Here is a 13,845-nt window from a genome sequence, read left to right on the forward strand (position 1 = left end):
AAACAGGGTGTGGTTTAGGAACACTGACAGACTAAAAATTTCACTCTTCATTTCAGAAAATTAAATTTAAGCAGTTTTTGATAGCAGAATAAAGGAACAGAAAGGTACTTTTGTTTGCATTTTCTGCCATCGAATTGCATCAAAATAGTTAGATATGTAGTCATTCATAACAATAAAGGTCTTTGAAATATGATCTGAACTGTATGAGTAGAACTAAATTCTTTGAGTTCTTTAGTTTTAAGGTCAGTTTGCATGTGATTTCTTGGCACAGGCATCACATTTTTGACTGAGGATTTCAAAGGTGTCTTTTAAAAAGTAGTCACAAAAGGAGGCTTCAGGTCAAACAGCTTACTGTGAACCCTGCAATACATATATAGGAATGTATCAAGACAGGGATCATTATCTGTGCAGGCAATATAATTGATGCATGGCATCTTAATTATGAGCTATTACGAGTATTCATAATAACTATTTCTTCAAGCATGAGCTTACAAAGAACCGTCGTGGATCAACACAGTTATTATTTGTTCACTTTGGGGGTAAAATTGCAAAGCTGTGGTTAGTTCTGGAAAAATTTCAAGCTCATTACATACTTACTAGTTTGATTCCAGTGTATTGGAAACTGGAAAGGCATTTTTGCCTAACCAGGTATAACAAGTATTCATTTTAGTGTGACCGGCATATATATGGGAAGATATATTTTCTGATTATGTTAAATATGTTTGACTTGTACTAATGCTCTGTATTTTTCAGATGTTCGATTGCTGCTTAATAATGATAATCTTCTCAGGGAGGGAGCAGCTCAGTAAGTATTACCACCTTCACTTGATTCTTAGCTTCTTTTAGTGTGTTAATAGTTACCTGAACCACTTGTGGGCAGTTTTCAATAGGCTTCACGGGAAAGGGTGAGGACACTATCTCCCTACTTTCTCAAAGTGATTTTTGCTTAGTCAAGGCTCTAAACATTCATCTGGCTTTTTTTTTTTCAACACATACCCACACGTACCCCTGTTGTTTTAGGATCCTGAATTAAATTTTTCCGGTTTTATTCCTCATATGAGACACAAATAGTGGTGAAGACAGTTTTTCACAACCTATAGGCTGGTGGGCACAAGTATTGTTTTTTAATTTGCAGTAGAGTACATAGCACATTATTCTTGTCTGATGACTCTTATCTTTACTTTTTTAGTGCATTTGCACAGTACAACTTGGACCAGTTTACCCCAGTCAAATTGGAAGGCTATGATGAACAGGTATGGCTACAATAATTTAAGTTTCAAGCTAAGTTGTATACTTTTATTAAATTTATTTTTAATGTAGGGACAAATATTAGAATGCATTTAAACAGCAGATGGAAATTATGGATAATAGCTAAAATTCTCAATCACATTTATACAAATTTATAACCTAGAATTACATATTTGCAACTTGTTTATATTTCCAGTGACTACATTTTCAGTAGAGTAGGGAATATGTAGGGTTTGTGAAAATCTCTCCTATCCAAATTTACTGAGCTGGAAGTTGTAGAGATCTACTCTGCTCTCAATCATGATGCAGCAGGCTGATTGCTTTCCACAGCCAAGAGCAGGATACCTGTCATAATTCCTCCTCACCACAGATCATTGCAGGAGAGGAGTGGAAATGTCAATCTGCTGCATCCTGATGAACAGGAGAACAAATTCCTGTTACTTGCAGCAGCTGCTGACTGGTAAGTCTGGATTGGGGGTGTATTGGGCTGGGAGACACTTAGCTACTTAGTAAACAGCAGTTTTAGTGGCAGAGCTATTGCATGGTAGGTAAGAGTATTTAATTTTTCCAGTGCTTTTATTTAGGTTGACACTCCTATCCCTGTGTCTTTGTAAAAAGAAATTGCTGAAGCTCTTTCATGCTATCATGTCCTTAGCCATGTAGCACTGGCCCTCTATTATTTAATTATATCAGTGGTTCTCAGAGTTTTCACCTCTGTGACCCCCTTTACATCTACATGCAGACATTGTGTCCCCCCCCCCCCCACACACACACAGACACGTAGAATATGATTTGGTTTATTTAGTGTTTGTTTGTTTTGTTTAGTGTGCATATTTTTGGTAGCACATTCATGTATATTCAGATATCAACATTTTATAAGGAAATAGGTCTCCTCCCTCAGGTAAGTGCCAAGTGCCCCTCTTGCCTTTATCTTTCCCTCCAGGACATAAAAGGTTTGGGAAGTCGAAGAGGAGGAGGGATCTGAGCTTCCAAGTCTCATGCCTCCCCCCTTGAGAAATTTGAGAACCACTTTGAGTACCACTTTATGTAGCACCTTTAAAAAGATACAAAAATAACTGAAAAGCAAATTCTGATTTTTAGCGCACTACTTTGCTGAGTTTATTTCTGAATTTATCAGTCACACAAAACTAGTTACCAAGGTGCAAAAGATAATTCTAGTTGAGTGAGGTGAGACTGGAAGGAAAGTGTATGGACTGATTATAAGAATCGTTGGTGTTAGGCAACTGCACTCCCCAGCTGGCTGTTCTGCCTTGTCATTGCCACGGATCTGCATCTTCTTTGATTTCTGACAGTGGGGTAGAGCTGAAATGAGAGTGGTTGAGCAGGAATTACATTTTCCTATCACTTCTGATTGTTGTGACCTGAGGATCACAGGGAGCAGTTGAATGTAACCATCCCTTCACCTCAGTGTCAGACATGAGAGCTGATGTAGATCTGCTCTAGTACCAGAGGAAGGCAGGAAGAGTGACTACTGTGAGAATTATATTTTTCGCAAAGAGAAAAACTTAAGTTCCATTCATATTCAGAAATAAACTCAGCAAAGCAGTGTGCTAAAAACAGAATTTGCTTTTCAGATACTTTTGTATCTTTTTAAAGGTGCTATATAAAGTGGTTTTCAAAGTGGTTCTCAAATTTCTCAGTGGGGGAGGCATGAGACTTGAAAGCTCAGATCCCTCCTCCCCCTTCATTCTGCATAGGAAACAAGAAAATTATAAGCAGATTGAAATGTGTCTCTTTGTATACTGTTTAGGCCTAATGCAGATCGTGAAGGGAAATCAGTTTCTTAATCAAAATTTGCTACAGCATTAGAACTTCAGTAATTTTTAAACATTTTGAATTGGGTAACTAACATATTAGTTATCACATGGAGACATTAACAAATTAGTCACAGTTTTAGTGACTAATTAGTCTAGGACACATTAGTCTAGGACAGTTTTAGCATGCTTCTAATGAATGCCATTTGCAGAATGGAAGAATTGATTGGCATTACAAATTATTAAAATATGCTATTGTGCTAAATGGAATTTACTTTTACAAGGAGCAACTCCCAGGTACATCTTTGTTTTTGAACAAAGCAGAAACTTTGCTTTTTTTTTTTTTTTTAAGGGGTGCTTTCTTTTTAAAGAGATGTTTCAACATTGTCTAATGAAGATGTTAACTGATTTATTCTATTTCTACTCTACTTACACTTTTAAAATTAAGCAACACATGTGAAATGAATACAGAGTTGGAGTGTGCAGAACACCAAGAATGCAGGCCAACCATACTTTTGACCAGATACTTTTTTCTATCTCTCCCTAGTTTCCTACTTCCCTCCAATTGTCTGTCAGAATTTACACTCAGTCATGACCACTAAGCATGCCTAGTACTCATTGGGCTGTATTCTGCTTCTTTAGATGTTTAAAATATTTTTGTACTGCCATAAACTTTGTGATTTTCCCAAATCAGACACTGCTGTTAGGTAGATGGTGTACCATATTGGCTACACATGAATATGCATTTAATCACATCATGAGTACATATTTCAGATTATTCCTATTCAGTTCACTTTGGCAGTGATTTTGAGATTGCTTCCCTATTTTATGAATATTTCAGGTGATAGCATTTCAGAGTCCCTAATTAGTCGCTTTCCAGACCAAAATAGTATTTGTAGATTAGTGTGGTATATATGCCTATTCTGCTGTATATTTAATAAAAAAAGATGGATATACAATATTTTGCTGTTTCTTCATTCTTTTATTTGATTACTTTATTTCTTATTCGTGTTTTGTGTGGTCTTACAAACTATATTTTTAACTTTTGTCTTTGCAGGTCTTAATAACAGAACACGGTGACTTGGGTAATGGAAAATTTTTGGACCCCAAAAACAAGATCTCTTTTAAATTTGATCATTTAAGAAAGGAGGCTACTGATCCAAAGCCCCATGAAGTTGAAAATGCAATTGAGTCATGGAGGAACTCCATAGAAACTGCAGTGAGAGCATATGTGAAAGAACACTACCCAAATGGTGTCTGCACAGTAAGTGTAACAGGCTCTGGGAAATGTGTGGGTAAAACCATTTAAAAGGCTTATTTGAATTCTGTATTTGTCCTTATTTGCATGTTCCTCATGAACAAGACTAGATCATGATATCTGTAATGCAAACCAATCAGACTACTGTATGTAGCTTCAGAATTACTATTAGTCTGCTATATTTTAAAAGCATCAATAATTAATTCACAACTGTATTGTAGATTGATATATACATTTCTTGGCAAATAGTGTTGCCAACTCATAAATGACATTAGTATTTTGGCAACCAGAAGAGAGAGAACTTCACATAAAAATAAAAACAAACAAAAATATAGTCTTGCTGAATGAGATCAAAAACCTTTCTAGTCCACTTTTCTGTTCCCCTAGTACTTAAAAAGATACCTAAGGGGAACCAATAGGCTGGACCTACATGGAACAGCATCCTTCCCTGGCATGCAGGGTCATGCTGCTTCTGATACTGATATTAATATATTGCCATAGGACCAATAGCCATTAATAGCCTTACCCAGCATAAATTTTTTGGTCCTCTTTTAAAACTCTCCAAGTTGGTAAATGTCACTATATCTTGTAGTAGTGATACTGCCATGTAAATAAAGAGTTTTTTGTTGCCAGTCATGAATCGCCCATAATTTAGGTTCACTGGATGACTTTGGATTTACAGTATCATGAGAATGAGAATACATTGTCCCTTTCTCCGTACCATGCATAATTTTAGTGTACCTCTATACTACCCCCTTTAAACTCTTTTCTAAGCTAAAAAGCTCAGTGGAATATGAATTTTAAGACAGTTGCTTCACTAGTAGATAGAAACAATGATCAGCTACAAGTGCAAGCAAAGTCAGTCTGTATTCACAACTTTGTAACATGACAGCTGGATCTCTGCTCCTGTTGACATTAACGTGAATAAAATACAGCAGATGTTGTAAATTTATTCTTGAGTTTTTCTGCTTTGGACAAAAGGCAATAGTAATCGCTACTTACTAAATTCTTTATTTTTAAAAGTAGGAACAGTCATACCTAGAGACAATTTTTTAGAGTAGGAGTGCTGTAGCATTTTTAAGGTCTACTTTATGTTTAAAATGTGGATTTGGAACTATCTTTGTCTTATTAAGGTATATGGAAAAACAATTGATGGACATCAAACAATTATTGTATGCATAGAAAGCCACCAATTTCAAGCAAAAAACTTTTGGTAAGTATACATTGCCTTATCATTTACCTGTACATGTTATCCATTTCATTCTGTTCCACTAAGGGGTGAAACAGACTGCCATAAAAAGCCAGTCTGGCTTGGGGGTATGGTGTACAGGTGACACACACCACTGGCTTGGGGGTATGGTGTACAGGTGACGCACACCACTGGCTGCCCACACATGGGCTGGCTTCCAGCCACTCCAGCAGTGCAGCATTTAAACACCGCACGCCACTGGAGAGCCTTAAAACCAGCTTCCCGGCTGTGGCCAAGCTGAAAAGCTGGCTTTTTGCTGGTGCAGAAAGGAGTGGCTGTTTGATACTTCTTTTTCAGTTGGCAAAAAGGCAGATTGAGGCCTCAGCATGTGGTTGCCGCAGCCCCTATCCGGCTTTGTCAGGGGCGGCCTGTTTCGCCCCTTATTGTAATGGAAATTGCAATGCTCTTCCGTGAGAAAACAGTTCATGATGTTAAAACTATTAGATGATATCCGATGTTGCTGAAGCAGGCTTCTATTTATGCAGTGGAACTTCCCCTATCCCTTCTCCTGTCTCTACATGGCTCATGCCCAGCCTGAAAGCTGCTCTAAACTTTTAAGTGACTCTTTGGGGAAAGAGTGTGTAGGGGGTATGAAGGGGGAACTGTTCTGCTGTTGAATGTTGTTCCACTGATGGATAGACACTATTGAATTCCTCTTATAGAACTTGCTTTCAATTTGGCAGCATCCTTTCACTTTTAAGAATTGGATATCCATTCCATAAAATTAGTGTATTTGGAAGAATATTTGAGAACCTTCTTAGAGATGCCTCCAGAATGTGTATATGTGGAAAAATAATTATTTTGTAGTAATAATATATTAGAGTTGATGTGACTTTATTAAATGAAACCTCAACATATTACCATAATTTGCTTTCTAAACCAGTTCAATGTGCATATTGTTATAAACAATTTAAGGCCCTTTTCTTCAATTTGAACAAAATCTAAAATGTTAGAGATTTACATAGTAGTCTGATCTGATTAGATAATTAAAGAATGTTTTCCCATAAAGCACTACTTTCCTTTTTTTAAAAAAAGAGGGAGAACATTTCATAGTTTTTTAAAAAATTTAAGATATGAGACTCAATTTCCCCCCTCATCTGGAACTTTGTCTTTGAAAGGAATGGTCGTTGGCGATCAGAATGGAAGTTTACAATCACTCCTTCAACCACTCAAGTGGCTGGTATCTTGAAAATTCAGGTAAGCATTCCTTAATTTACCACAGTTATTTCAATAATGACAGTGATATTTCTCAAAACTCTTAAGAGTAGCTTTGGTTTTTTTAAGTTTATACTTTATTGTTTGGAAGGATGATATTCAAGGTAAATTACAATTTTTCTTTAAAAAATAAAACAATTACAGTGCCTAATAGAAGAATAGTTTTTAGCCAGCAAAATCATCAAAGACTGAAGTGTATCACTGGAGCTGTAAAGTAAAACATAGGAATAGCAGTAATAGGAGAGGTAGACAGCCTCAGCAAGCCAAGCTTCCTAAAGCATGATTTAGAGCCTTCTCAATTAGCAGACACTAAGCCTCTTTTGCATATCCTCGTACCCTGAAGCACAGCCATCAACAACAGAACAAATACACAGACTAACATGGGAATCACTCCTCCTTACCCAGGATCACATAGTATATATATATACCCACTCTTTTCCAGGTCAGCATTCTCTGAAGATGCCAGCCACAGATGCTGGCGAAACGTCAGGAATAAACTCTTCTAGAACATAGCCACATAGCCCGAAAAACCCACAAAAAACTACTAATATTGTTTCAAATACCTCATGGGTTCATTTGGAAAAACCTAGTCCTGAAGAAGTACTCTGGCTTTTATCTTTATGAAATACAAATAAAAAGTTTGAGGTTGTTGTTGTTGTTAATAGCTCATAAGCTTTAAAAATTAAAATACTGTAAGGTACATTCAATTATAGTGGGTTTCAAGTTTTGCAATTCCCCCTTGTCATTTCTAACTTGAAAAGATGCATTTTAGACTTAGATATACCCTACCTCTACTTCTGAAAGCAAAAAGGAAATAAACAGAAGGTGAAAACAGAAAGGGAAAGCAAAGAACCATCTAAATCTACTCGCTGTAGTATACAAACAGAAACAGTTATAAAGAGGATTGGAACTGTTACATTCTCATCCATTAACTGTTACATCCTCAGTACATTAAATACTAGTGTTTATCTAGCTACATTTTCAATGGAATAAAATGCTACTAATGGCTCCTGATGCATGGTACTATTTTCTGTGCTTGAAGATTTGGTATCATTATTAATTTTTTATATAGGTTCATTATTATGAAGATGGAAATGTTCAGCTAGTGAGTCATAAAGATATACAGGATTCTTTAACAATTACTGTGAGTATCTTTTCTTATCTAAGTTGTAAGAAGCATTTTTACTTACTGACATTTATCAAAGGGGTAGCCATGTTAGTCTGTTTCAGCAGTGTCTACTATATGTGTGTGTATGCCTGAAATTCTGGTGCTATTATAAATTTGTTAGTCTATCAGATGCCACAGGACACTAATTTTTTAAATTCGATGCGGAGATGAAATGCACAATTCTGACATTAGTGTTCATTGTGAATGCTTTTTCTTACTCAGCAATCCACAAATTGACTAATACTGCATGTTTATCAGTTCTTTATTCGCCACTTTACTCTCTTACCCAAATATCCAAATACTACACTGAAGAATGTTTATAGAGCTGGCATCCGTGTATATTTCACTGTATAGGTTGAAATTGACTCAAGGACAGTTAATAACAAATAGTGGCATGTTCCGAACGGGCCCTATTGGGCACCGTTGTTACGCGCGAGGGGTGGCGCTTCCTGACGCGCCTTGCCCCTCACATGTAACGAGGGCGTCAAAATGGTAGCGCCCTAAACAGATGGGTGCCGCCATTTTGATGTGACGGATGCCTAACGTCTGTACATCTCGGCGCCCTTGTGACAGGGAATCTGGGCGGCTTTCAACAGAGGGATACTAGACGGTTCCCTGCCCTCGGGCTTACAATCGAAAAAGACAAAAAAAATTAAAATTTTGCAAATGTATTAATCACTTTTTATCTATAACCTGCCAGAGTAGGTGAGAAGAGTAAATGTAAAATCCTTACTGCAAGGATTCAGTAGCCCAAATTTCAAAATTATGGAAAATAAACATTTGGGGTTATTTCATTTACTCTTGTTTCTTTTCCCCCAATGTTAGCAGCACTTACTTAGGAAGAGAATCTAGAATTGTTAGTGGGGGGGGGGGAGGCAAATATTTTATTTGCAGTAGAGACAATGAATCTTTTTTGTAGCTAGTGTTGTCATTTTGTTTTTTGTGACTTAGTAATAGTGGTGTATGCATATTACATCTTTTGTTTACATAATGAAAATTACAATAATGCCATTGGAGATACTTAAAACTAGTTAACTTTTACAAACTTTTATCTTTTCTGATTCCAATAAGGTTTGTAGAATTTTGTCATAAATTTCCCTAGAACTTTTAAAACACCTGTTTAGAGTATGTTTAAGGCACATTCCATCTACATTACATTACATGGATCCTAAGAGGCCGGAAGCTGTGCCAAAGCCACGCTCCAGTCCCAAGGACTGGAGCGCGGCTTTAGTACAGCTTCTGGCCTGTTAAGATTGTTTGTGTCATTTAAACAGCATACCTCCAAAGTGACCTGAAGCAGCTTTATTTTGGCCTGTCTGTTCAGGCCCTATTTTTATTCAAAAGTAGTTTGCCTTTTGGAATGGATTGCTGGTAATAAAGGGAGGGGGGAAATCTAATGCTTCATGTAGAATTTAATATCTTAGGCTTGTTTTTGTGCAAGGTACAATGGAGTATGTAAACATTTTGCATTCCTGTACAATGAGAATGGGTAAAACTAAAAGAACACCTTCTCAGATGGTTTCATTTTGATACAGATCTAGACAATGAGACATGCTTTCCTTAGCCAAGAATGTTGTGAATTGAAGGAAGCTTTCTTCTCCATTTACACTGGAAGCATAGAAGTCGGGGGGGGGGGGGGGGAGAGGAATGAAATTTTGAGCTTTTAAAGTCTATAAGTATTATGGTTGATTAAATCATAGGTGATTTAGAGGTTGTGTGGAAAACTGGCCCCAAATCCCCAAAATAAATAATTAGAAAGCCATGCTAAAGTACTATGATCAGTTATGATGCTTTTTACGCTTAAAGTCATCAATGTTCATTATGCCACTATTCTTTTCTGGATGATACATGCTGTCACGCAAGTGCAAAGTACAAAACCAAGTTTTTCTTTGACAGATTAAAGAATAAGATCCTGCTATCTGACCTGCCAAAAGCCTTGTTGCCTTTCCATTTTAAGAATATGCATGTTGGCAAGTAAAGCAGATGGAGATATGGCTCTGCATTTGTAAAGTATAAAGTCAGATCTTAATGTGTGATGGATCCCTGAACTCAGCAGTGAGGGAAAGGCAAACTGCTTAGAGCTGTTCTTAATGGGACAGTAAGCTGGGAAACCAGAGCCACAGCTACTTGTGATTCCTGTTCCCTTTTCTTTTCTAACTTGCCTAAAATGACATTCTTTCTATACTCTCTTCCATATGGGAAATGTGCAAACCATGGAAGAAACACTCTAGAAAAGGAGGAGGGAAGAGTACACAGAAGAAGAAAAACTGATCAGTAGCACTTCCTCTTCTCCTCAATTAGCACTGAGATTATGCCATCACTAAATTGCCCCACCCCAAATAAATGCAGATGCACCTGTATTTTGTTGATAATACTGACAAGTTACTGAAGGGATGTGGTGGCTTAGTGGTAAAGATGCCAAGTCTGACTGAGATCCCTTTAAACTATTGAAATGACTGTTGGAAGGAGTTACAGATCAGAAGATTGGAAGGTTGGCAGTTTGAGGCCCGAGTGCTACATGATGGGGTGAGCTCCTGTCACTTGTCCCAGCTTCTGCCAACCTAGCAGTTCAGAAGCATGCAAATGCAAGTAGATAAATAGGTACCACTTCGCTTGGTGCAGTCATGCTGGCCACATGATCACAGGAGTAGTCCTCAGACAATGCTGTCTCTTCAGCTTAGTAACTGAGATGAGCACCGCCCCCTACAGTCACTTACACCAAGACATTCATGCCTAAGGACTACCTTTACCTTTACCTTACTGACAGGTTATAAGATTCTTGTAAAGCTTTCTGAGAATGTGCTTTGAACAGTGCTATTAACAGTGAAAAGGCTCTAATTGCTCATAATTGCCATCTCTGAAATGGCTTTTGGCCTTAGAGAGCCATCTCAACAGTATGGCACATGTGATTTAAAAATGGTTGTCTTTCTTTCAGAATGAAGCCCAAACAGCAAAAGAATTTGTAAAGATTGTAGAGGCTGCAGAAAATGAATACCAGGTATACAATAAACTTAAAATATATATTTTTATTTATTGTGAATCTTTATCATGTATAATATGTGCTTCAAAGGACCCAGAAAATAGATGGCAGGCAAATGATCAACATGATCAGCGTAACCAAGAAAGGACATTTGCTAGATTTGTACCTGATTATGAATACCTCCTTAATAAAAACATGAATGCAGCCATTTTCTGAGAGTTTCCTAGTATAGGTCAGTGATGGTAAACCATTTAGAGTCCGAGTGCCCAAATTGCAACCCAAAACCCACTTATTTATTGCAAAGTGCCGTGTCCCTCTGGCTTTCTAGTAACAAACTCTGGCAAACTCTGCAGGGGTGACAGCACATGTGCCCACAGAGAGGGCTCTGAGTGCTACCTCTGGGACACGTGCCATAGGTTTGCCATCACTGGTATAAGTTTTCAGTGTGTGAGTACAAAGATACAGCATCCTTTATTTAAGCTTACGACTTACTGTGTGCCCCTGTTGTTTTTTAAAAGAAAGAATTTATGCAAAATATCATCTTTTTTTTATAATTGGGATTAGCAGTTGTGGTAGATGCAGAGTCCTTTCCCTCCCACATTAAACTACGTTGCCTTATTTGGGGGATTAATTTTCAGCTCAAAAAGAAGTGACCTCTGGTTTATACTTCAGGGTTCTTTCAGACCTTTTGGGGTGAGGGATTATGGGACTGTATTAATGTAAACCCCTGGGTTTACAGTCTTCCAGGAGTAGTTTTGCAATATCTTTTCACTAAAATTTTTGGGAGTGTTTTGGAGTTTGCATATCAAGTAAGCCTGAGGAGCTGCCTATGGTTACTGAGCCACAATTTCCCCACTCTTCACCTATATTAATGTAAAAAATGTTAGTCTTAAGGCAGATTTCTGGGGAAGAAGTACTGGGTAACTTAACAAATTTCAAAATGTAATCTTTGGTTATACCATATTCTGTAGATGTAGTTCAGTAGATGAGATATGTGCCTTTTTAAAAACATATTGTCTGTCTATTTCCACTAAGAAAGAATACAAATGTCTTATGTCCATTTGGCACCTGGCATAGTTCAAAAATCTTAAGATCAACTTCCTTTAAGGAATTAAAAATAGATATCTGGTCAATAATGTTAGGCTTATTGTCATCTGAAGCACTGTTTTTTTCTGATACAGAGATGAAATCAGTTCTGAAAGATGGTAGCATACAATGCTCTTGAGAACTTAAATCCAACATCATACTATTAGACTTTCTGCTAGTGCAGCCAGAGTTTCTTTTCTCCCTCTTCCTTGCAGTTCTCTCCCATGCCCACAGACCACCTCTACATCAGATTTTGAGAGGAGAGGGAATTACCTCCTTGTTGACAAAATCTGCCCTGAAACAGTTGGATACAGTCTTGTTTTTGTTTATGCTTTTATCAGACCATGATTTATTAACATGTATCTATTCTACCTTTTACTATGAACAGACTGCTATCAGTGAAAATTATCAAACAATGTCGGACACTACTTTCAAGGCCTTACGCCGACAACTGCCAGTTACTCGCACAAAGATTGACTGGAATAAGATCCTTAGCTACAAGATTGGGAAAGAAATGCAGAATGCCTAAAATGAAGATTGCAAGTCTGGATCGTTTTGGTGTCCTTGTGTACAAAATAATCACAAAGGTATTCAGAATTGTTATGTCACCCAATCAGCATGGGCATTTGCCATTGAAAATCACTGTAAGTAGTTTGAACACAAGGCTTAGCTAATTGACCATTTTTCTTTGTCATTTTGTTTCTCCTTTCAAAACTTATGAAATCAGTGTAGCTGGAAATGTTGAGAGCTTCTGATATATTTAGACTTTTTTATAATGATGCCATGCCTATAGTTTTCAGTTAAATCAAAACAGTTTGAAAAATATTTTTGCATAAGATTATCCCACGTTGCTTGCTATCATGCAGAAAGACATCTTCTAGAACACAGTTCCTTAGAAGAGGTTGTTACTGGATATCACAAGTTTGACATTCAACATGGATTTTAGCCATGTGTATTGTTGTAGAAATAATCTATCCCTCCACCATATGAACGCCTGGAGAAAACATTTCTTTATCCACTCTCCAGTTTATTTAGCTAGCTTGGTGTTAACTTTTTTTAAAGGCCAACGTCTAATGCTGTTTTTAAGGTGTTGAAATTAAACATTTGTGCTTATTTTGGAAATGCATTTAGTGCTCTTTTCCTGACAGTTACTCAGATGAGTTTGGATTCCATCAGTCCTCAAGTTATTTTTACCATACAGCCATAACTGTACTATAACAAGGCATATTGTAATACATATATATATATAATCCTGTACTCATTACTGTGTCTGTCAGTTTATTTTTTTCTTGGATTGAAATGTACTAAAAATTCAATGTGACATTAAAATGCAAATTTTCTATTTACTCATGAGTATGATTATTTTAAAAAGCCAGTACAATTAAATCAGGTATTGGTGAGGCTAAGGAGCATAATATCCTGAAACAAACAAACCTTCAGATGAGATGGAATTCCTGGGGAAAAGAGTGCAATAGTTTACACATTTCAATAGTTGTAGCCTTCTCATACTTTATTCTCAGCCATGCTTGACATAATGGCAGGATGTGCAGAAGAGACTCCTCAACTAACCTAAGTGGTAGTGTTCTGAGCTGCAGTTATCCAAAAACACACCAGTGACACTGATTTTTTAAATCACTGCTCTCAAAAATTCAACCAGTAAAAGCATTATTTGCTGCATATTCTCCTAGTTCAAGTTTCTGAATGTTTTAAAGACTACCCCACATAAAGCATGTTGTGGCAATCCAGTCTGTGACCTTTGTCTTTCCAGAGAGAAAACAGGTAACATATCAGCCTAAACTGAACAAAAGCACTTCTGTCCACAGTTGCCATCTGAAAATCCAAGTCAGTGCAGTTTTAGGAACATTC

The 13,845-nt window shown here is 37.1% G+C and overlaps 1 protein-coding gene across 1 annotated transcript in view; it reads left to right on the forward strand.

The window, feature by feature from the left end:
* Window positions 1–13,325, forward strand: part of LOC149312286 (F-actin-capping protein subunit alpha-2) — a 28,104-nt gene extending 14,779 nt beyond the window's left edge. The window contains exons 3-10 of the mRNA XM_089524337.1: window positions 754–805; window positions 1,190–1,253; window positions 4,081–4,287; window positions 5,415–5,494; window positions 6,649–6,727; window positions 7,818–7,889; window positions 10,849–10,911; window positions 12,368–13,325. Coding sequence (XP_089380463.1) covers window positions 754–805; window positions 1,190–1,253; window positions 4,081–4,287; window positions 5,415–5,494; window positions 6,649–6,727; window positions 7,818–7,889; window positions 10,849–10,911; window positions 12,368–12,508 — 758 coding nt within the window. The 3' untranslated portion in view covers window positions 12,509–13,325. The remainder of the gene's footprint in view (window positions 1–753; window positions 806–1,189; window positions 1,254–4,080; window positions 4,288–5,414; window positions 5,495–6,648; window positions 6,728–7,817; window positions 7,890–10,848; window positions 10,912–12,367) is intronic.
* Window positions 13,326–13,845: the final 520 nt, after the last annotated feature.

Source organism: Sceloporus occidentalis, unplaced genomic scaffold (genome assembly GCF_023333645.1).
Source record: "Sceloporus occidentalis isolate IW3139 unplaced genomic scaffold, rSceOcc1.0.p SCAF_5, whole genome shotgun sequence".
NCBI lineage: Eukaryota > Metazoa > Chordata > Lepidosauria > Squamata > Phrynosomatidae > Sceloporus > Sceloporus occidentalis.